This window comes from Pan troglodytes, chromosome 16 (assembly GCF_028858775.2).
Source record: "Pan troglodytes isolate AG18354 chromosome 16, NHGRI_mPanTro3-v2.0_pri, whole genome shotgun sequence".
Taxonomy (NCBI): Eukaryota; Metazoa; Chordata; class Mammalia; order Primates; family Hominidae; genus Pan; species Pan troglodytes.
This window is the reverse complement of record NC_072414.2, coordinates 84,697,305-84,722,106: the sequence shown is the minus strand read 5'-3', so window position 1 is coordinate 84,722,106 and position 24,802 is coordinate 84,697,305. Positions and strand designations below refer to the sequence as shown.

Here is a 24,802-nt window from a genome sequence, read left to right as displayed (position 1 = left end):
CAGTCTAAGCTACTCGGGAGACTGAGGCAGAAGGATCGCTTGAACCTGGGAGGCAAAGGATGTAGTGAGCCAAGATCATGCCACTGCACTCCAGCCTAGAGACAGAGCGAGACTCGGTCTCCAGAAAAAAAAAAAACACAAAAAAAACAAAAACAAGCTGGACACAGTGGCTCAAGCCTATAATCCCAACACTTTGGGAAGCCTAGGCAGGAAGATTGCTTGAGCCCAGGAGTTTAAGACCAGCCTGGACAATATGCAAAACCCATCTCTTCAAGAAAATGTTTAAATTAGCTGGGTATGATGGTGCATGCCTGCGATCCCAGCTACTCAGGAAACTCAGGTGGGAGGATCATTTGAGCCTAGGAAGTCGAGGCTGCAGTGAGCCATGATTTGCCACTGTACTCCAGACTGGGTGTCACAGTGAGACCCTGTCTCCAAAAAACAAAAACAAAAAAAACAAAGCATCTTACCCAAAGAGGAAGAATGCAAACTGGATGCAATTATCCAATCGTGGTTCTCACTAATAGGAGCAAATTAGGCTCATCTGAGGAGCTTTATAAAAATTTATACACATTGGCCGGGCGCGGTGGCTCACGCCTGTAATCCCAGCACTTTGGGAGGCCGAGGCGGGCGGATCACGAGGTCAGGAGATCGAGACCATCCTGGCTAACACGGTGAAACCCCGTCTCTACTAAAAATACAAAAAATTAGCCGGGCGTGGTAGCGGGCGCCTGTAGTCCCAGCTACTCGGGAGGCTGAGGCAGGAGAATGGCGTGAACCCGGGAGGCGGAGCTTGCAGTGAGCCGAGATCGCGCCACTGCACTCCAGCCTGGGTGACAGAGCGAGACTCCGTCTCAAAAAAAAAAAAAAAAAAAAATTTATACACATTAACTTCAATCCAGAGGCCCTGCCTTATAATCTGCAGTGAGATCCAGAAGTGGTAGACTTAACAGAAATAAGTAAACAAAAAGGGCACTCTGATGCTAATGAGAACACCCAACCCAATAAAGACTGCTACTGGCCTCCACACATCTCCCTTGCCTTCTTCATTCCAAACATCCCGTAGGGAGCAGCAACCTAAGTAGGTAGATGTCATCTAAAGGAACAAAACAGAAACCACAGAGACTGAGGGGTGATAGAGTATCAATCTCAAGCACAGAGAAAACAATATCCTCATCTTCCTCTAATGGTGAAAAAGCAACTGAGGGGCATGCTGGTAGAGGGGAAGATACTCTGAAGCAGAAAGACCTCAAATGGATGGACTCTACAGCAAGAGGTGGACTGTTCACTCCACTCTTTTGCTTGAAAACTACCCATCTTTGCTCGGAGGGGGGCAAGGAAAAACCCAGAACCTACAGTAACATTCACAGAAAAGTCCCTGAGTTCAGAAGCCAGGAGATAAGACACGTGGCACAAAACCTGAAAGGGTAAGGGGAAGCTCTATATTTACCATCAGTGCATCTTCTAGAGGTGCACAGGGCAGTACACTGCAAACTGGGACTGACGCAAATAACACCATGGGATCCACAGCACATTACAATACAGAGGCCTTTCAGTTACCATGAGGAAGCAATGAGAAAAAATGGGAGAGCAGGGGTCAAGGGAAGGTTCTCAATACTGGGAAGTGGGGAAAGATGAGAAAAACCATGTAACTTCCTGATCACCTGATAGGTATCAGACACTAGGCTAAGTACTTTATATGTATTATTTTGCTTATTCCCAAGAACAATACTATTAGGCATTATTATCACCATATGAATGACGAAAAAAACTGACCTCTTTTATGTAACTTGGCCAATGGACAAAACTAGAAATTGAGGAAGAGGGTGAGGGGCCAGGATTCCAATCCAAGTGTGGATCTAAAGCTCATTTCTTTCTATTTTACCATAGGGGGGCCAAAAGATTAGAGACTCAGAAAACATTATTAACTCTTATCCCTGTTACACAAGGTCCCAAAACAGGCTTCCCTGTAACAAGTGACTCAACAGTTTCAAGACCTCATTACAATTACTGACTCCTTAACCCTTTGCACAGTCCAAGCTGACTAGTCCCGGTGACTAAAGCATCTGAGTCATTTATTTTATACCTGTGACCAGGCAGGTTGTCAACAGGAAAGAAAAAAGAAAGAGGAGAGCTGGATAGTGATAGGAACACTTAGAAGCTGTGGGCTCTGGCATCGCAGCTTCCATTTCAGTCCTAGCTCACCTCAGGCCTGTGTCATCTTTTAACCTGTGTCAACCTATGTGACATCTACCAGTAGTGTCATAAGAACATCTAATGCCAGCTATGAAAGCAGTGCCCTATAAACGCCAAAGCCCTACCCAAACAGGAAATCTGAGCATATCACATCCAAGCTGAGATTCCCCTTCTAACACAAAATTCTCCCCAGCTAACACCCATTAGTGAGTCGTTACCCCACAATCCATGACACTAGCTGGAATTTATTAGTTTTGCCTCCACTATTTGTTCATGGACAGACAGGTACAGAGACAGCTCCAGAATTTCCTCGTAAGTAAGGAAGGGATTTATTTAATAGAAAGGGCAGTCTACTTGAAAGGGATGTTAGGCAAGGCAGTACCTGGAAACTGTATTCCCATAGCAAAGGCAGCTGAAGGCTTGTTCACCTCCCAGGCATCCGGATCTTCTGGTCACTGATAACATCCAATTTCAGCATGCCCTATAAAACCTGGCCTCTGACAATTTCTCAAGGCACATTACTTAATCATTTCTTCCCTCACCCCCACTGCTCCAGACTCCAGACCTAGCATTGCTCCCCTCTAGCTCCTGCACCCACTGCAGACACAGAAAATTAAATACCTCTCTAATTTTGTGGCCTTAGGTATCACCTTCTCCCAGAAAACATCCTTTGGTCTCCTATCCTAAGCTCAATACCTATCAGATACTTCCACAATACTGACATATGTCATAGCAGTTACCACCACCAAGATGTAAAACAGGCAGCCACATCTCAAGTCTGAGCTTCAATTACCATGTCCTGCTGGCTCTCTATACTTTTAGCAATGACACACATGCTGACCTAGAAAGACTCACTCCAAAGCTCCGGCAGCTGTTAACATCTACACTACCTTGCCTCCACTTGTCCCATACTATCGAGTAATCTGGCCGCTGGCCAACCTCCCCAATAAACTTGCAAACTAAGCATATCTCCTTTGATGTTCTTTGTGCCTGGTATATTAGAGAAGGATTCAACTGCACATTCATTTGCTAGAATGTGCAATTTGCCTCCCCTTTGAAATAACGTATTTAGTTTTTCAACTACTATAATGTTTAACTCCAGACAAAAGTTTAAGAATAGAATCATGTTTTGGCAATCACCACCAATAAAACTGTCACAGACAACAGGTCTACACACTACTAGGAAACAAAAAACTCCAACAGCAACAAAAAGACTGAAAATCTTTACCAACTAGAGACCCACAAAAGGCAGCATTAGTTTACTGAAGATAACTAGAACAGCCCAACTAGAAATGTTTATAGTGTTCTGTGTTGAGAAGTGGGAAGCACTGCAGATAGGATGTAATGGAATGCCAATGCCCTCATCAGGATATGTCTATATGGATGCCCATCTCATTCCCTTTGAACTGGTTTATACTATAAATTCACTACATTTTATATAACATTCCCCTATTAATGGTACATTTAGGTTATTTTCAGATTTTTCACTTAATCAGTAAGTTGCAAATATCTCTGATACACTTTCCATATTTCTGAGTATTTGTATTTCGAAACTGTTGACTGTAACCATAAATATCTTTCTTTCTACGTATCTTCTTGTGCAGCTATGTGTTTTTGAGTTTGTGTAGGAGAGTGATTCCTAGAAATGTAACAATGCACACAACAATACCTTCTGGGGGAAAAAAAGCCGTTTTTCTGTCAGCATATATGTATGTGTATAAATGCATTTTAATCACCACATTGCTAACACTGGTTTACTCTGTTAGGGATGGGTTATTTGAAGTATACTTGTGAGTTCCATGGATTACTTGTGTAATTTCAAAAATAACAACAATGAAAATCAAACCCAAGAAAAGATTAACACCAAGTTCACAACTATATTTGCCTTTAGGGGTTGAGGGAGGCAGATGCTCTCAGGGAATGATACTAGTGACATTTTATGACTGAAACTTAGTAGTGAAGCTTAATAGTGAATTCACAGCACTTCATTACATACCTTAAGTATTTTTAATGTCTAAACTAGTTAATTGTCTAAAGTAAGTCTAATCATGAGAGAGTCAAATCCAAACCAAGGGCGGCAAGTACACCTCACCCTACACAAAACAAGCAAAGATTTGAATGAGTGTTTTAAAAAAGTGTTTTTAGGCCAGGCGCGGTGGCTCACACCTGTAATCCCAGCACTTTGGGAGGCTGAGATGGGAAGATCATGAGGTCAGGAGATGGGAGACCATCCTGGCTAACACGGTGAAACACCATCTCTACTACAAATACAAAAAATTAGCTGGGCATGGTAGTGTGCCTGTAGTCCCAGCTACTCGGGAGGCAGAGGCAGAAGAATCACTTGAACCCAGGAGGCAGAGGTTGCAGTGAGCCGCAATCATGCCATTGCACTCCAGCCTGGGCAACAAAGCAAGAGTCCGTCTCCAAAAAAAAAAAAAGTGTTTTTAAATTGTTTTTGGAACCAGAATCAGATGTAAGACTGAATACAAATACTAATGAGGGGAACTGCTTAAAGAAGAAAAAAAAAAGCCTTAACAAAGTCATTACTTAATTTTCATACTTCTCATAAGAGGAATAATCACTAAATAAACTGGAAATGGAAAATGAGATCGTGCCACTGCACTCCAGCCTGGACGACACAGCCAGACTCCGTCTCAAAAAAAAAAAAAAGTGTAATTATGGGCCGAGCATGGTGGGTCAGCCTGTAATCTCAGCACTTTGGGAGGCCGAGGCGGGTGGAACACCTGAGGTCAGGAGTTCAAGACCAGCCTGGCCAACATGGTGAAACTCAGCCTCTACTAAAAAAACAATTAGCCAGGTATGGTGGCATGCACCTGTAATCCCAGCTACTTTGGAGGCTGAGGCAGGAGAATCACTTGAACTCAGGAGGTGGAGGTTTCAGTGAGCCGAGATCACACCACTGCACTCCAGCCCAAGCATCAAGAGCAAAACTCTGTCTCAAAAAATATATATATATGTATATATATATGTGTATGTGTATATATGTATATGTGTATATGTGTGTATATATAGCGTACATGTGTATATATACGTATATATATATTCAAATTATTCCCTTAAAAAAACGACATTTCCTAAAAGACTATGTAGAATTGCCATTAATACCTAATAATTATAATAGTAAATACTATTAGTACTAAGCTGTAGTTTTAGTGCTGGTTTAGTACAGGAGGCAGAAAGCCCACAAGACTAATAGAAAGGGTCAAACTGAGTTAGTGAGTGGAGTCCTTTAAGCCTTCACCTAAATAACAAAGTAATAAAATTAGCGGACTACCAATGGCTTACTAGTTACAGGGCAATTAAACATTGGATTTTCAGGAATGACTATCCAACATATATACAGAATCTTCATGAAAAACAACTATCTGAAAATTATTCAACATCTAAATTGCAAACAACTTTTATAATTTTTTACTTAACAAATAATTAAAAGGAAAATACAATACACAGATTAAAAAACAAGTCAAAACTGGGAATTCAGATTCCAATCAAAAATAAATGCTGATGAGAAAAAGGTTTACCACTTCCTTTTGCTTGTGGATAAAAAGAATTTGGTATCTCTTCAAAATACTTTCTGAAGTAGGTAAAAACGGAGTGATTAACCTTCTTGCAACTGGACTTTGAAACGAAGTGCCATTAACAGTTACTGTTCCATTTTTAATCGCCGTTTCCCAAATGGCCACAAGAGGGCAGCACAGCAACATTCCACTTAAAAGGAGCCAGCCTTTGGAGCCCCGCCCAAGAGCCGCCATTTCACTTCAGTGTTTATTTTCCTAACTTACAAAATGGCCGAACTGGTTGGCAGAGTTTAGTGTTTTTGTGGGTGAAAGCAAAATCTGGCAAAACAATCACAAAGCAATCTACACTGGAATTCCATAAAACTTACTTCCAGGCTAACTTCCTACCAGTGATACAATAGCTAATATTTACGGAACACTTATGTGTCAGGCATATGCCAAAATTCTCCTAATCCTTACTTATAAAGAAGACAAAGCCCAAGAGTGTGTGTGTGTATGTGCGTAAGATATCACCCCACAGTCTGAATTATGCAATCCACACTATCAACTATCAGCGTTAGGTATCACTGCCCTTATTTACATACATTCTTCAGTTGAACTGATTATTAAACCAAAGTTATTGCGTAACTATTCCTTCTCAGTCACTTCTATGTGTCTTAAGATGGAAAAGCAAAGAAGACTGACTAGTCACACCTTTTTTTTTTTGCTTGTTTGTTTTTTGAGACCAAGTCTCGCTCTGTAGCCCAGGCTGGAGTGCAGTGGCGTGATCTCGGCTCACCGTAACCTCCAGGGTTCATGCGATTCTCCTGCCTCAGTCTCCAGAGTAGCTGGAATTACAGGCGTGCCCCACTGCACCTGGCTAATTGTTTTGTATTTTTAGTAGAGACAGGGTTTCACCATGTCGGCCAGGCTGGTCTTGAACTCCAGACCTCAGGTAATCCGCCCGCCTTGGCCTCCCAAAGTGCTAGGATTACAGGCATGAGCCACTGCGCCTGGCCACACATTTCTTATTGGTAAAGAATACTGGATGCAGTTCTTTAAACTCTCCACCTTTGGTTCAAGTCCTGTGCTTCTTCAGAATAAGTTATTACTATAAACAAGGTTAAAAGACAAGTAACTTGTTTCCCAGACGGACTGGGAAACAAAATTTCAATGTACACATAACAAAGTATATAGATACACAACATATGAAGAATTACCTATCAAAAATCCAACCAAAAACTGCACAAAGAAAATGGATACGCAATTACGGAGAAGAAACTGAAATGGCCAATAAACTAATTTTTAAAAATAACTAAACTTCTGTTAACTTGGGAAACATTATAACTGGTTATTTTGCACTCATCTGCTTTGCAGAAATTAAAGTCTCTTAGTATTAAATAATTGTAAGAATAGCCAGTAACCCTTAAAATGTATACGAATCAGCCAGGAGCAGTGGCTCATGCCTGTAATCCCAGCAATTTGGGAGGCCGAGGCGGTCAGATTACGAGGTCAGGAGACTTGAGACAATCCTGGACCACATGGTGAAACCCCATCTCTACTAAAAATACAAAAATTAGCTGGGCGTGGTGGCATGCGCCTATAGTCCCAGTTACTTGGGAGGCCAAGGTAGGAGAATCGCTTGAACGTGGGAGGTGGAGGTTGCAGTGAACTGAGGTTGCACCGAACTGAGGCTGCACCACTGCACTCCAGCCTGAGCAACAGGGTGAGACTCCGACTCAAAAAAATAAAAAAGTGTATGCATCCTGCAATTCAATTTGTGGGCATGTAATGTAGACAAATTATCAAACTTGTATAGGACGAGGCAAATAAATATTCAGAGCTCTGTTCATAAAAAAAACCTAAATAATCCATATACCCATTTATGAAAATGTAAAAGTAAAATGTGAAATATTCACACTATGCAACTAAATGCAGCAGCTAGATTAGGGCTGAATTAGGTCTGTTAATACTGTGAGCCCAAAAGTATCTGAGACAGAGCTCAATCAATTTAGAAAGTTTATTTTGCCAAGATTAAGGACGTGCCCGTGACACATCCTCAGGAGGTCCTGATGGTATGTGCCCAGGGTGATGGGGCACAGCTTGGTTTTTACACATTTTAGGGAGACATGAGACATCAGTATGTGTAAGATGCACACTGGTTTGGCCTGGAAAGGCCGGACAACTGGAAGCAGGGGAGGGGGCTTCCAGGTCATAGGTAGATAATAGACAAACAGTTGCATTCTTTTAAGTCTCTTGATTAGCCTTTCACTGAATACACAAGTTCCATGTGAGAAGAGAGTAGAGGCATAGTCATTTATGCCTCAGTCTGGCTTAGCAAAACAACAGGGCAGAGGAAGCAATCAGATATGCATTTGTCTTAGGTGAACAGAGGGGATGGCTTTGAGTTCTTTGTCCACAAGGAATTTCCTTGTGGGCAAATTGTGAGGGAGGTATGTAGCATTTTTATTTTTCTAGCTATCTTATTTAGGAAAAAAATGGAAGGCAGGTTTGCCTGACACAGTTCCCAGCTTGACTTTTCCCTTTGGCTTAGTAATTTGGAGATCTCAAGATTTATTTTCCTTTCACAATATCAAAAAGAAAATTTGGAAACTATTAAATTTTGAAAACACAAAACATATTTACATAACCAGGTACATTTTGTAAGTGCCAACTCTTTATATGCCAAAATCATAAAAGTGACCCTAGCTATGTCTAACTTTTTTATTTTAAAACTTTATTAGGCAGGGCATGGTGGCTCACGCCTGTAATCCCAGCACTTTGGGAGGCCGAGGCAGGCAGATCACAAGGTCAGATGGAGACCATCCTGGCTAACACGGTGAAACGCTGTCTCTACTAAAAATACAAAAAATTAGCTGGGCGTGGTGACACACGCCTGTAGTCCCAGCTACTCGGGAGGCTGAGGCAGCAGAATGGCGTGAACCCGGGAGGCGGAGCTTGCAGTGAGCTGAGATCCCACCACTGCACTCCAGCCTGGGCAACAGCGAGACTCTGTCTCAAAAAAAAAAAAAAAAAAACCTTTAATTATATCCTTTGAACTTTTCTGAATTCTTAATTTCTGAGAAAAGAGGTCTGTTTCTAACATTGTAGAACTGATCAGTTCTAAGGTGCAGGCCCCTCCCCAGGATTCAGCAGTGCTCTCAGCAGTCACCCTAACACACGCAACACTACGGACCCTCCTTCCAGTGTTAAATAGAATCTATGGAAGGCCACTAATTTGGACCGAGCTCCTAGACCCTAACAGACCAAACCAAAATAGAGTCACTCATGTTAAACTTCTAAATTGTTTACCTTACCTTCAGGAAAGAAGATACCCAAATCCCCAGACAGACAGTGTGAGCTGGCATAAGGAAGTTCCCCCCTCTGCTTTAACCCTTATAAGGAAAATAACCTCAAGTAACCTGATGTTAACCCACATTTTTGTACTATGTTGTTTCCCTGTTCCTGCTCAACCTTATAAAAACCGATTGTTCCACCATGCCCAATGGGCACCTATTTTTTTATAGATGGGGTGCTACCTAATTTGTTAATCAATAATAAAATCCAATTAGATCTTTATACTCAATTTGTTGAAATTTTGTCTTTTGACAGCAGAAAAAGGTACATGTATAAGAAAAAGTGCACACAAAATGCTGCTTATAATTTCAAGGGATAAAAAGGCTAAATTCTATCAAGTACCTCCCAGATTAAGAAATCCAGCAGTAAGGACAGAAAAAAAAATTTACCTTTAATCAGTGTATTTCTAAAATTCACAGCTGAAGCCAGGCAGGCATCACCTTAGCCTCGTCATGCATACTACTTCTGCTCCCCAATAACCAAATATAAGTAGTTTCCATAGCACCAAACTATTAGCACCCAGGCATACATTAGAGAAACATGTATTCTAGCAAGAAGCCTGGTTAAGGTACAAATTAGTTAAGGCACTTCACAAATACCTACCTAATCAGGATCTGGCAATGTGCTAATACACAACAGACAAAAGAAGCTTTCTATTCAGGTAAAAACAAAAGTCTTTGTAAATAACCAAGCTGTGAAAAGCAGTTACAAGGGGAGTTCTCCCCAGAATTCATTAACAAAAGAATACTTAACCACCTCAGGCAATGTATTTACACCCATTAAAGCCCTAAGGACAGATGGACCAATTTGACCCAGAGTTCCTTTCAGCCCTGTGAGTCTTGTCTTTAGTTAGCTATTGTTTAGGTTATAAACTTTAGACTTTTATAAAATATATGGTGCTTTCAGCAACTCCCAAAGTTCAAAGGAGATTAAAAGATCTGATTACCAATCCCAATAATAAATGTGAAACGTATGCCCATAACGTCATGGGAGTAAGAGGGGTCCCTGGATCAGGCCAGAGAAGAAACCACAAAGGGCCTCAACTTTATTACTAACAACCAACATTTACCATGGCAAGCACGGTTTCTCAATCACAGGGTTTTTGTTTTTTTTTGGAGACAGGGTCTTGCTCAGTTGCCCAGGATGGAGTGCACGTAATGTGATCACAGCTCACTGCAGCCGCAATCTCTTAGACTCAAGCAATCCTCCCACCTCAGCCTTCCAAATAGCTGGGACTACAGGTGCATACTGCCACACCCGGCTAATTTTTACATTTTTTGTAGAAATGGCATCTCCCTAAATTGCCCAAGCTGGTCTCGAACTCCTGGCTCAAGGGGTCCCACCTCAGCCTCCCAAAGTGCTGGGATTACAGGTGTGAACCGCCGTGCCCAGCCTAGTGGTGGCATTATAGATGCCTGAGGCTGGATAATTTGTTATTGTGGGGAGCTGTCTCATACACACTCTTGGATGTTGGGTAGCATCTCTGGCCTCTACCCACTAGAGGCCAGTAACACCCCCACCCCCAGAGTGACAAGCAAAAATCTCCAGGGTAATGGAAGGGGACAAACCTGCCACTAGTTAAATACCACTGCCTAGAAGTATCATTTTATTTAATTTGAACTTCCTTCCCTAAGAGACAAGTACTACCCTTACTCTATTTTAAAAGATGAAGAAACAGGCTCAGACGCTCCTGCCCAAGATTCTACAGCTAAAAAGCAGCAGAGCAGAACAGAAAAGATCGAAACCCGTCCCACACTGACCTTATTCCCAAACTTGCCTCAGTACAAGAATCAACTGAGGTTGCTGTTCAACATACAGATTCTTGGACATAACCCTAGAATTGCTGAATTTTTTAACTTTCAAGCAAGAAGCCTGGGAATATGTTGAACAAGCACCCCAGGTGATTTTTAGCAAGTAAACTTAAGGATTTAAACGTCTATATAAAGCTAGATTCAGAGGGAACAGACTTTTTTTTAAGCAAGGGAAAGAGAACAGTGCAAGAGTTTGATCCATTACTGCTTTCCTTTGAAATTACAATTTACCAGTCATATATTGCCTCTATTTGAATGTCAACCTGCATCTAAACGGAAGACACACTAACCATTTTAGTTTGTCAGGGCCTGGCGCAGTGGTTCACGCCTGTAATCCCAGCACTTTGGGAGGCCGAGGCGGGCGGATCACAAGGTTGGCGGATCACGAGGTCAGGAGATTGAGACCAGCCTGGCCAACATAGTGAAACCCCCGTCTCTACTAAAAATACAAAAAATTAGCCAGGCGTGGTGGCGGGCACCTGTGGTCCCAGCTACTTGGAAGGCTGAGGCAGGAGAATCACTTGAACCCAGGAGGTGGAGGCTGCAGTGAGCCAAGATCGAGCCATTGCACTCTAGCTCAGGCAACAGAGCGAGACTCCGTCTCAAAACAAAACAAAACAAAAATACAAAAATTAACCGGGCATGGTGGCGCACACCTGTAATCCCAGCTACTTGGGAGGCCGAGGCAGGAGAATCACTTGAACCCAGGAGGCAGAGGTTGCAGTGAGCCGAGACTGCGCCACCGCACTCCAGCCCAGGCGACAGAGCGAGACTCCGCCTCAAGATTGTCAACACACAACACACTCAAGAACTATTCCCCCAGACGGCAGATAAACACAACAGTTCTCAAGCCTAGCTATGCCACAGACCCACCCAGAGCTTTGGACAATTCCTCAAACCTACTACATGGCTCCTAAATCCAATCAGACGGGGAGCTTGGCTTTTAAAATTCTCCAAGTGATTCTCATGCAAAACCTGTCTGGGAACTAAGTTTCGAACAAAAAAAAAACAAACTTGAAGCAAAGCACAAATCTTCAAAACTTATGGCCAAATCCAAAGTTCATGTGTGGCAATGGAGGACAAACTGCACAAATGTAAAGTTCTGAGGCCTCCAGTACCTCCCATCTACCCATCTTTGCACATTTGTTTCTTATACTATCCCCATGAGCATCACTTCAGGGCAACATTTTAACTAGAATCTTTTGATGTAGAGTCATGGCCTTTTGAACAGCAGAATGTGTGTCTGGCATCAATCACACCCACAGTGCACTGTGATTGAGTCTGCTTCTTTAAAATGCAGTGTTTAAAAAGAAGCAAACTACAGAATTATGCAAGATTTTTACTATTTTCCCCAGTCTCATATACATTAGTTTCCTCTTTTTTTGTTGATGTTGATTTTTTCTTGGGCAGGGGTTGGGGGGACACAGTCTCACTCTGTTGCCCAGGCTAGAGTGGAGTGGTGCGATCTGAGCTCACTGCAACTTCCACCTCCCAGGTTCAAGAGTCTCTGCCTCAGCCTCCCTAATAGCCGGTATTACAGGAGTGCACCACCACATCCAGCTAATTTTTGTATTTTTAGTAGACACAGGGTTTCACCATGTTGGCCAGGCTGGTCTCGAACTCCTGGCCTCAAGTGATCTGCCAGCCTCAGCCTCCCAAAGTGCTGGGATTACAAGCATCAACCACTACACCCGGCTAAGTTTCCTCTTACCCATTAATTTGACAGCAACTTTTCGCAAGATGCTTCATCAATGCTGGAGTCAAGCTGCCACTGTTTGAATCCCAATTCTACCACTTACTCTCCTTGTGACCCAATTTTCTCATCTAGCAAATAGGGATAAGCATATGTACCTCAGGAGTGGTGAGAATTACATAAACTAACACATACAAAGCAATCAGAACAAGTTCCAGATTCTTAGGAGGTAGTATACATGCTATTATTTAGTCTTCCTAAAGCATTCAACTTAGTTTTCACTGAAACACTCTCTCACAATCATTTCACGTACTGACTTGCTATTTAATTAAAATGCAAAGTTACAAGTGTCATGCACCACATAAGGAAGTTTAGGTCAATGACTGGTGTCATATACAACAGTGATCCCATAAGACTGTAATACTGTATTTTAACTGTACCTTTTCTGTTTAGATACACAAATATTTACCATTGTATTACAATCACCTACAGCATTCAGTACTGTAACATGCTCTATACAGTTGTGGCCTAGGAGCAACAGGCTACAGCATAAGTGTGCAGTAGGCTGTACCTAGGTTTGTGTGAGATGTTCACACAACTACAAGATCACCTAACGACATACTTCTCAGAATGTATCTCCATTGTTAAGCAACACATGACCGTACAACCAGCATAAACAAATTCAAGATGTATCTACTAATCCTTGCTAAGCACACAATGGAACTGAAGGAACAGAACGGCATGGGTAGTAAATGCTCAGCAGGGACCAGGCGCAGTGGCTCACCCCTGTAATCCCAGCACTTTGGGAGGCGGAGGTGGGAAGATCATTTGAGGTCAGTAGTCTGAGACCAGCCTGACCAACATGGTGAAATCCCATCTCTACTAAAAATAGTAAGAAGTAGCTGGGTGTATGGTGGCAAACGCCTGTGATCCCAACCACTCGGGAGGCTGAGGCAGAACAATCGCTTGAACCTGGGAGGCGGAGGTTGCAGTGAGCTGAGACGGCGCCACTGCACTCCAACCTAGGCAACAGAATGAGATTCCGTCTCAAAAAAATAAATAAGTAAGATCAGCAGGACCTAAGGTCACCCACAGGCCTTTAAAGGAAGAGGACTATGTAATCGTTCATTTAGTGAGTTGGTTAACTTTAGGAGGGTTACTAACATTTTTGCTATACTGACTTTCATATTAAATAAAATATACATATAGCCAGGCATGGTGGTTCATGCCCAGTTCAACACCAGCCTGGGAAACGTGGCGAAACCCCCCTCTCTACAAAAAATTCAAAAAATTAGCCAAGTGCAGTGGCATGTGCCTGTAGTCCTAGCTACTAGGGAGGCTAAGGCAGGAGAACTGCTTGAGCCTGGAGGGTGGAGGTTGCAGTGAACCGAGATTGTACCACTGCACTCCAGAGTGAGAGATGGGAGTGAAACCCTGTCTCAAAAGAAAAAAAAAATATATATATATATATATATGTATACACACACACACACGTAAAACCCTTAAAACAGTCCCTTACCCAGAGTAAGCACTCAATAAATATAAATCTACTTTGGTATTTTTCTACAAAATGTTCACCATGTACAATATCCCTTCCTGATAAAATCCAAAGTGAAGGCCAGGTACGGTGGCTCACATCTGTAATCCCAGCACTTTCGGAGGTCTAGGTGAGCCCAAGAATTAGAGACCAGCCTGGGCAACATGGTCCAAACCCATCTCTACAAAAATTAGACAGGTGGGGTGGTACACACCTGTGGTCCCAGCTCCTTGGGAGGCAGAGGTGGGAAAATCCCACCTGAGACTGGGATTGCAGCACTGCACTGTGTATGAGACAGCTCCCCACAATAACAAATTATCCAGCCTCAGGCATCTATAATGCCACCACGAGGCTGGGTATGATGGTTCACACCTGTAATCCCAGCACAGCAGAGTGAGACTCTGTCCCAACAACAACAAAAAATCCAAAGTGAAAGATTACCAGCTAGCAGGCACTGCTAGACTTAGAAACAACCCATACAAATGGGATACACCCTGGAGTTTATCATCATATTCTTTTGTATTTTTTCAATGTCGGTCACAATTCACAACCCACCCATGTTTTTATAAACCCAAGGGAAAGGAAGTTTAGAATGGAATGTAACTGCATTCCAAGTAAATAATTCTAGAATCTAAACTTCCAAAGGACGTAAGGAGAGTACACTAAGGAAGAGACGACCACAAGAGCTTAAAGCAACTAGAAGACACTTACAAGGAATTCAGAATCTTGAGGTGAGAAAGCCCACCTGCATATACATTTTTTATCTTTTATCTTTTTTTTTTTTGTTGTTGGTCACCCTGTCTTCCAGGCTGGAGTGCAGTGGTGTGTCAGTTCGTCTAACTGCAACCTCCGCCTCCCAGCTTCAGGAGATTGTCCGGCCTCAGCCTCCCAAGCAGCTGGGACTACAGGCACCCACCATCATGTCCAGCTAATCTTTGTATTTTTAGTAGAGACAGGGTTGCACCATGTTGGCCAGGCTGTTCTCGAACTCCCTACCTCAAGTGATCCGCCTGCCTGGGCCTCCCAAACTGCTGGGATTACAGGAGTGAGCTACCACGCCCAGCCTGTGTATACATTTTAAAGGTATGCCTAGAACTGGATCTGCCATGACATTTAATATAGAAACATCCTCTTCCATCAAGCCTACAATTCCCCGTCAGCATCCTACCCCACTTTTGCTTCCAGAGGTCCTAACTCAAGCAGCTATTAAGACTAAAAAGGGAATTTAAAAATGGGACAGGCAATGGAAAGACCAAGGGTTAAAGTACACGAAGTGCTCCATCAGAAGATTTGAAAACACACGGAGATACTGCAAACATACAGAAACACATGCAAATTTGAAACACAGGGAGTTTTTAAAAATTAACTAGATCCTAGGGGCAGGGATGGACACTGGTATTTTTAGAAGCTCTCCACAGTCTGAAATGGGAATAAAAAGTAGAACCCATCTGACCTGTAACCCAAAAAAGACAGGAAATAGAGGAAGTAGAGGAAACCCAAAACACACAAATCTTAAGACTACAGTTTAAGCAGACTTGCATGTTCGGCATTATGCTAAGACAAATATATAGTCCTATGGTTTAGACTGAACACTGAAAGCAAGCTACAGCCAATTAGACATTGGTTGTAAATATTACTGCTGTTACATTTATATCCATGGAGCAGTGCACCATAGTATTCAGTATTCATTCTATAACAGCTTGAGAGGGGAAATGAGACAGAGGATAAACCAGGGCAATAATTATCAGCTTGGGGGGGTGGGAGTGGGTAGTTATCTACTCAGACTAACTGGCAAAAGCAGGGCTGTGATTCACACAAGAAGCTGTTGTAGTCCAGGAAGAGTCATATGCTCTCTCAAAAGGCTGGCTCTTCTCAAAAAAAAAAAAAAAAAAAAAAAAAAAAATTCTAAGAGAGGATGAACTGTAAAATGCACCCAAGCTGACTAAATGAGGACTTGCCTCCTAAAATCATTCTCACAAATCTCTCCTGTAACTGGCCTAAACAAACTCTCCTGGTAGGCCAAGACAACCAGCGAGTTCCTCAGGGCCAACCTAGCTCCTGAAGAACAACTTAGGATATGAAGGAGGGGTGCAAGAAAGTAAGATGAAACAAACAGTAAGAATAAAATAACCTTACTAAAAGCCTACATTTATTGAGCACTTTTAATGGGATGGGCTCTTTGCTAAGCATTTTATGGGCACTATATTATTTAATCTTCATGACCCAATGAAGATGACCATGATCCACATTTTTAAAATGAGAAAATTACAAGTCCAATCATAAGTGCTTCTTCACTGGCCTAAACTGGGAACAAAAATTTTCAGGACTAAAGTAAAAGCTGAACTCATACCTAGCTCTTGCCAGGCACAGAGGTAACAGTTAAGCATACACAAGTGACAAAATGACTCATCAGAATTAAATCCAAAGTATAAAATCAAGACTATCTCTACAATCCTGCCTTAGCCGGATGCTTCTGAAACATTCTCTCCTTCAAGATCAGTGATCACATTTTCCCTAAACTACAGGGACTCAGTAATGAGAACTGAAATACTTTTCAGTATGATATCCAGTGCAGAACATGTTGAAATACCAAACAAGAAGACCCATAACCAAACATATTAACAATAAAATGCTAAATTATGTAGCATGAATGGCTACCACATATCTATGTCCTCCATCATTTATTTCAAAAAGAAAAGCCTTGTCCCTCACTTCATAATCAGGGCTCAAATATATTCAGTATATAGGAGCTTTTTTTAAAAAAGGTCTCTCCCCCTAGACTTGCTTTATCAATTAAAGATTCCATTGATTACAGAAAACGGTCATAAGACAAATGTGAGTAATGTGTTCCAGCATTGTGCTGAATTACTGATCACAAAATAAAAATACAATCCAGCCTGGACATTGGATGACTAAGTCAAGTTTTGTTACTCAGGCTTTATACTGATAACCCTAAAGTTCCAAAACAAGTTGTGAATGGCAACTTTGCAAAGGTATACATGTGAACTCAATGCTGAGTCAAGCTGAAGTGCACGAGGGAGTTACTCAGCTGTGACACACCCAGTGTAACCAAGCCACAAAGTTACTTTCACCTGTACACAAAATACTCTTAGAGGAATTTTTTTTTTAAGTTTCTTTGTTCAAGTGACACCAAATCAAGAAAGCCAAGTTCTTCAAGGAAGCAAAGTTCTAAGGTTACCAAGAAGCAGCTAAAAACTAAAGGATCTTAAAAAAAAAAAAAAAAAAAAAAAAAAAAAAGATGGCTCATAGCAAGAAAAAATTTAATGGCTGACACAGAGCAGTCACTCAATTTTTATACCAGAAACAAACTTAGTGTATCAAATTTTATGGGAGAAATGATAGGAGTTTGGAAATACCAGGTGGTCTCAGGAGGTCTCTCATAACTGTCAGTTGTTTTATTTGGGGGTAAGGGAGAGTAAACTAATGATAAAATCTGTGAGTTTTAGTTAAAATTCAAATAAACTTCCAGATTCACTCCTCAAGCAATAACTTGCTACAACTGTCACAACCAAAAGTCTTTATCAAAAATATTATTTGCCCACCTTCCTCTGCTGACTTAATCTTTACAAAGATACTAACTCCCTAACGGCCAAATACTAGTTGGAAAGTGCATATTTTAAACGGCAAGGATACAGAGAGAGAGAGAGAGAGAGAGAGAGAGAGAGAGAGAGAAAGAGAGAGAAATCGATCAACACTCTTTTCTTGCTGCTTGATGCTATTCCCCACATCAAAGGGAAAAAAAGTAGAAGGCTCAACAAACATACCCAAGAACACTGGTTCTTTAAAAAACTTAATTGGCTGCAAGATTGTCAACAGTTAATAGGTAAATTGTTATATCATGGTATGCATTTTAACTCATAATGGTATTTAGGTTAAAATATCTTAAATAACAGAATAGTTCATATCCTCTTAAAAAATAATTAACTGCAATGTTGACTACTTTGACCCCAGTTTTAGGAATTGAAAGGTATTCAGCAAATACTATTAACACAACTAATTAGAATTCAGTCTCTACACAAAAAGGGAGGTGAGATTATTACCCTCGTTCTTGTGGCAGGTATACTTTAAGTTGGAAGCTACAGTTAAACGTTCATCAAGTTCTATCAATACTTAATTCTCTGAAGATGTTTAGCATTTTATACGCAATATACATTTGAGCATATAATTTTAAAATCAGGTACAAATTATTTGATGAACACTTCTCTGTAACAGAAAAAGCAATTTCAGCTAGTTTTCACAAACTATCCAGATAATTCTTCCCAAAGAACCTAGATTATGAGAACCTACAAAACTCACTATCATAGTGAATTCTAACTTTCACAGACTGTATTCAGAAACTTGACATACGCCCAAGCAAATGTCACCTGCACTGAAGGGTCAACATCTCCTTTAAAGTAACACACTTTACTAAAATAACTTTAAACTATGGCTAACTACAGGACAGCCTACTCCAACTGCTAAAAAAACTCTAGTATGGCAGGAAAAAAACTTTGTCCACAGTAGATAAATCCACTGAATTTCTTGCTTGCTTAAATTCAGTATGTGTAATTTAATTATTAAGACATCGTTGCTGAACGATGAAGTTTTAACCAGAAATCCTTGTAAAGGTTTCCAAACAAGGCAAACCAGTGAGCATAAACCCAACCGTTTACCGGGACTCAGAATTCCCGAAATGGAGGCCTAGGGAAGATAATTCCGAAGATTTGGCCAAGTGACCCCACTATCAGCCAAGCTGTCAGTCACCCTGCATTAGCAAGTGCTATTAACACTTAAAACAGTAGTTTTCTGACATTTACTTACACAGTAATGGTTGCCTAACGCTGTATTCTGCCACTTTTTAACGTTATTGAACGTGAAATTTTCTATTTTCTACTAAACTATCCCACTGTGAATCTTCAAATATATAGTACTTAGCACATACTGACCTGAGTTTTTCTCCATCAAATGCCAACTGAGAAAATGTACGGTACCAAGTAAAAACGCATGGGGACAAGTTCAAATAATCTTCCCTTTGTTTATGAGCCATGTATTAAACAGCTGTTAACACCCGTCAAGAGGTTTTCACTAAAATAAAAGTATCCGCCTCTGACACTCAAACGTTTTGGTCAATTGTAACAAAATTAAACCCACTCATCTCTTCACACTGAACGGGGGCGGGGAGAAGGGACGCTAAGGTATGAAAAGGGAAAATTTAAAACTGGGCAAATTTTCTATTTTAAGATTTCCAAATAGTGCCTTTAAAATTTATAAATAGTGCCTGCACTTTCTCCCCAAAAGCAGCCGCTTCTCAAAGAGGATAAACCATTCCCGGAAATGGGCAAAAGAACACACTACAGGGTGCGGACCGCTACAGGCAAGGGCGGACAAGACTGCCAGGAGCAAACGCGTCCAGGAAAGAAGCCGCCCACCGGAAAGTCCCAACTAGAGTTCCCTTCCTTTTCCCCTCGGCGTGCGGCTCCCTGGGTAGGGGGAGGAGAAAGCGCCCGACATGCGCACGCGGCCAGACGTCACTGCGTTCTCTCCCCGCCCCCGCGGGGAGCCGTCTGACGTCACGGGGCGGAGGCTGCCGAAGGCGCCGCCGTTGACCCTGCTGTTACCAGGCGCGCGCACAGCCAATCAGCACCCCGCGCCGGCGCCGGCCGGCCTTTGAACTCGGCACGGCAACTTCCTGCTGTTTGGCGAGTACACAGTGCAATGCAGTATGTCTGTCAGCGCTGCGGCACAAAGGAACAGCCATTTTGTGACTGAGCTGGACCTGCACCAAGATGCCAGGGGCTCAAAGAGCTGCTGCGTGCCCTAACTATCGAACTGCCTTTTATTTCGGCACCAGAGTTCCCCAGAAGAGCAGAGAGGGGGAAGGAAATAGGCTTTGGTATTTCAGATTTCTATTAGTTTAGATTCAGTCTTCTCCAAAATCCCGTTTTTTAATGTATTATCAGCGTCATAAAATGGCTGCCAGTTAAAACTGCCTGTTCTAGTACACAAGTAACTGCATTATGCCATTTCTAATCATCCCCAGCCTTTTAGAATATCTGGTAAAGCGCCCCTGAAAATTGTAGGATTTACCCCGCACCTCAGGTTATAAAAATAAATCTGGCTCAAAGGCAGACGATTTGGAGATAAATTTAATAAACTCGTTCAATTCTTAAGATAAATTGCTAACGTGGTGCCGTGGAGAACACACTGAACTCTTTGTGTGCACACAGTCCCGTTTTCATTCTTTGATGTTACTTAAGTTATCCCCAAGCTGCAAATTATTCAGATAAAAAGTATGGTATACTTCTCGTATGTCCATCATTAAAACTTTGTTTTAAATACTTAGAAATTTTACAAATATCAAATGTTTTTAAAATCGCGTTTTTTGAAGTTTTTAATTTTCAAAAATCGTGATAAAGTATAACACTTTAGCATTAACTTCAAATTAAAATACAAACTTATATAACCACTATTAACTACTGCACTATTTCCAAAGACAGGATATTACCAGATTTACCTAAACTTGCACTCATTCTTTCCAGATCCTAAAGTAATTCTCAGACCAAAGTTTACTTGACCTGCAAACTCATTTCCTTTCAGGCTGCAAAGGTGATTTTCATAGTATTCCCTAAACACTATACTTTGGGCAATAGAAACTCTGATGGCAGAAGGAACCAAGTACTAATTACAGGGACAGTTCAGCTCACTAGAAGTAATATTAATCTACCACATTAAAACACCACTAACATTCTACAGCTGCACATTTTAAAAGGAAGTGATGTCATAATTATGTACATGTATTAAGATATGAAATTTAGGGTAACTGATTTAAAAGTAACTATCTTCTTTTCAAAGAGTCTTAAATATTTTTGGACATCCATCAGGTATATGATTCAAAGCATACTTGACAAACCAATTTAAAAGTACAGTCAGTACATGCTTCATGTACAGCTGTAACCTCCCTCCACTACCAGTAAGCAAATGCCTGACAACTTCCAGGTAGTTTTCCAGGTGAGAGTAAAAATACTGGAAAGAATATCAACACTGCTCAATTTTTTAGAATTAGAAAGCACAGTCTGATCAATGATGTTAACCACAAACCTTGCATAAGAGAGCCAAAACCCATGTGAGACCTATGCAAATGATACACTCAAGGGAGCAACAATTTTAGTGCTGAATCTTTAATAATTTGCCAAATATATCTGGAGGTTCTCATTTCTTCAAATTGTCGTTACTTTCCAGAAAAAAACAGCTTAGGATGAGTAAAAAACTTTTCTGTCCTCAATTTAATCTAGTAATTTACATGGGCAATTCAATTAAGACAGCACTACAAACTGGGTGACAACTCAATGAGCAAAAAAAATTGGTAACTTATTTTCTAAAGCAAGGCTCAATATGCTTTTAGTCAAATAAAATAAATAGAATTCAGCATATTAGTAACACATCATGTTCAAAACTTTCAAATTCACTAGCCTAATAGAAAAGTGTATTATTTATAAAAATTAGAAAAGTAAAAATAAAATTGGGAAGGAAAACCACATAATGAATCACATCCTTGTTAAACTGCATGATTTAAAATTTATAATATGAAAATGCATAAAGAACACATCAAAAAATGCATTCATATGTACTTTTAAAAATTAATATACAGAGGTCATACAACAAAAACATCTTAGAGGCTTTATTACTTCATCACTAACAAGGTACTCCAAGGAATGTGAAACAGATCATGATTTGCACAAACAGTACATTTTTAAGCTTCAGAAGATAAAGCATTCCAGACGACTCTGTCGAAATACATCAATAAATTTAAAGCAGCTACATCTAAATTGTGAGGATAAAATACATCTACCAACAGGAAATCAATGTCTTAAGCATACAAATGCAAACCTTAAAATAATTTAAATGTAAAATATACAACTGTAAATATTAATCACAGTAACAAACACAAAATAGAAGTATATATTAAGAGTATTCCAGGATTTCTGTTATCACAGATTTGATTTCATAAATGCAGGAACTCTAACCGTCAAGTAAAGGTTTTGATAAATCACATCAAAATTTCCTAAAATGTCAAGTGTATCAAAAGAAATATAAAGTCACATAAAAATATAAACTGAGAGGCATCAGTCAAAGGGTCCTTTAAGTGATTTTGTTTTTAAATGTACATTTTTTCATTCATATAACTTTCTGATATGTCTATTTACTATAATTTACTACTACAAGGCTTCTCTATGGCCCTCAGTTACAAGTTTAGATATCCTGGATTCTTCAAAGAAAAAATTTGCCTTGTATGTAAAATGGTGCAATGCAGCAATGGCTAAACCGACAAGGTCATTTTTCTGCAGTACAAAAACCTAAAAACTGAAATTTACTGACAGAAAAACTGTACATTACAGTAAGGGCCCCTTTGAATAAAGGTACCTTACCTTTTGACTGCTGTAAGAGGCCTTAAGTCACAACTCAACTTTCATAAATTGCTACCAAAAAATTAGGGTGTGGCATATTAGCAATCTCAAGGTCATGCTTTAAAAAACGAATCCAAATTAGAAAAACACAATAAAACAGACAGCAATCCATGTCTGTCAAGGTAAACAATTGTAAGCTGAGGTTTCTCCCCCAAAAAAAAAGACAAAAAGGAAGAAAGTTGATAGCTCATACCTCGATGCATTGCTGTGTAGCGAACTGTCCTCCTCTTGGCTTTTGTCCTTATTTCTCATCATCTTTTAATTCTTAAATATTAAGGGGGAGGGGGAATCTGTGTTTGCTTTGAAGTCCTGTGCCCAGGTATTTACTGTCAAAAGTTGAAAGAAAGGTAAGGTCCCGGCTTCTATCCATGCTTTTTATTATCAGGAACAAAGTCCTGACGATGTTAACGATATTGTTATAACACAACAACGGTAAGCACCAAAAAACTAAATATTTCTATTTTTTCCTTAAAAGAAAAAACAACAGGATAAACCGAACAGTGGAAGCATCACTATCAATAAGGAAACTTTCTCAAAGTAGCACACTAGATACAAATAACAATCTCTGTATCTTATTGCGTCATCCAAGAATTTCTCGTATTTACAGAAAACAAGGCAAACTTTAACAAATAAATCTTTAAAATTATCACCAATGATCGTGAACTTACCTGATCCATGTAGTATGTCCAAACCAAGAGTCCTATCTACTAGTAGAAAAATATCAGATCCCAAATAATTAAAAATAAAGGCAAAATCCTCCGTTAAAAAACGAAAAATAAATAAAATAACCCTCAAATATGTTAACTGGTCAAAAAAATAAAGCAATAATTAATACTAAAACAGGTCCGAAAGAAAAAAAACCTCATTAGGAGAGCGCACAAAAATGGAGGTGCGCCATGGCTTCTAAGCTGGAAAAAACAACGACCTGGGCTCTCAGTACGGCTGCTTCTTTCCAACAAGGCACGAAAAGAAAGCTCCTAAAAGCTGCTTTTCTCCCAAAAAAAGGTTCGAATCGACCCCAGTAAGTCCCTAGGAAAGGCAGGGGGCTACGGGGGCCCCCTGAGGCTGCCCGAAAGTTAGGGAAAGTTGCGTAAAGTGAGGCAAAGGCAGGGAGCAGAGCGCGCTCTCTCTAAGGCACAGCCGCCATCTAGAGCCTCCTTCCCAGCTCTGAGAGCTCTGCCTTTGATTGACACTCTCTACATTTACCCCACAACTCAGGTGATGTACCATAGACCCACCCCTTCATCTCCACCAAAAAAAAAAAAAAGGAGAGAGAGAGAGAGAGACAGATCCTCCATCCCAGGGAGCCTAAGGACCCCCACCCCCACACCTCCCTGCCCCTCCAGACCACCCCAACAGGGGGAGGGGGGAGGGCTTCTTAACCCCCTCTGGCTCAAGCACCCTTTTTAAGCCAGAGAGAAATGTAATTTGTTCCTTTTGTCTAAAGATCTGCTAAATATTTCAGTCCTTGAGCTAAAATAACTTCCTCCCTGGACAGGAAGTGGTGTTTTATCAAGCCATTTTGAAAAAGGGATAATTCTTAGAGAATCTAAAGCTCAGCTAAGTACTAATCTTTTTAAAAATTAATCCCCCAATGGGTGAAATGATTGCTAAATAAAAGTAAAACCTTAATTTCATAAACTAAATTCAAGTTTTTCCTTCTTTATGATGCCTAAAAATAATCTAAAGACAAAATTTAAGGGGGAATCTTCCATCTCCACTGGAAGAAAGGGGTAACTTTTACAACTCAAGAGCGCCTCCCTAGTGTTCAAGTTGCACTGGAGCAAAAGTTAATGCAACCAATTTTTATTCAAGAATATCCATTTTTCTTTGTTCTTTCACAAAATTCTTTAACCCATTATATAACCTTGAAAATATTACACTCCTCCCCCCAAAGAAACTTCTCATAATCACAATATATTTACTTCCCATACTGATTCAGGCAAAAATTCAAGAGTATGGTCCAAACACGATCACCTTTAAATCAGTAACCCAAGAAACTCCACGTCCAAATCCAACAGAAAACACATATCCCAACACTTCCCTTATATTTCAAATCAAATAAGTATACACCCATTTCAACAATGTTATTAACAATAGGACATACGTGATTGGAAATTATCAAAGTAATGTCACAAAGCAAATTCTCCTAAATATCAAAACCATGAGATCCACAGAAACAAATTACTAATTCCAGAAACAATATCCTACCAAGCACTCCATTC

The 24,802-nt window shown here is 40.6% G+C and overlaps 1 protein-coding gene across 12 annotated transcripts in view; it reads right to left on the bottom strand.

Annotated features, from left to right (window-relative positions):
- CHD2 (chromodomain helicase DNA binding protein 2) overlaps positions 1 to 23,931 on the bottom strand; it is a 127,928-nt gene extending 103,997 nt beyond the window's left edge. For 2 of the 12 annotated variants that reach the window (XM_063794353.1, XM_063794356.1), the window contains exon 1: positions 23,246 to 23,746. Coding sequence is in view for 7 of the 12 variants with exons in the window: in XM_054667153.2 (XP_054523128.1) it covers positions 19,059 to 19,159 (101 nt within the window). In the remaining 5 variants the exon portion in view is untranslated. Of the gene's footprint in view, positions 1 to 2,578; positions 5,126 to 19,058; positions 19,811 to 22,770; positions 22,904 to 23,245 lie in introns of those variants that run through there. The other 10 variants (XM_063794350.1, XM_063794351.1, XM_009429876.5 and 7 more) reach the window with 8 other exon arrangements.
- Between the last annotated feature and the right edge of the window lie 871 nt (positions 23,932 to 24,802).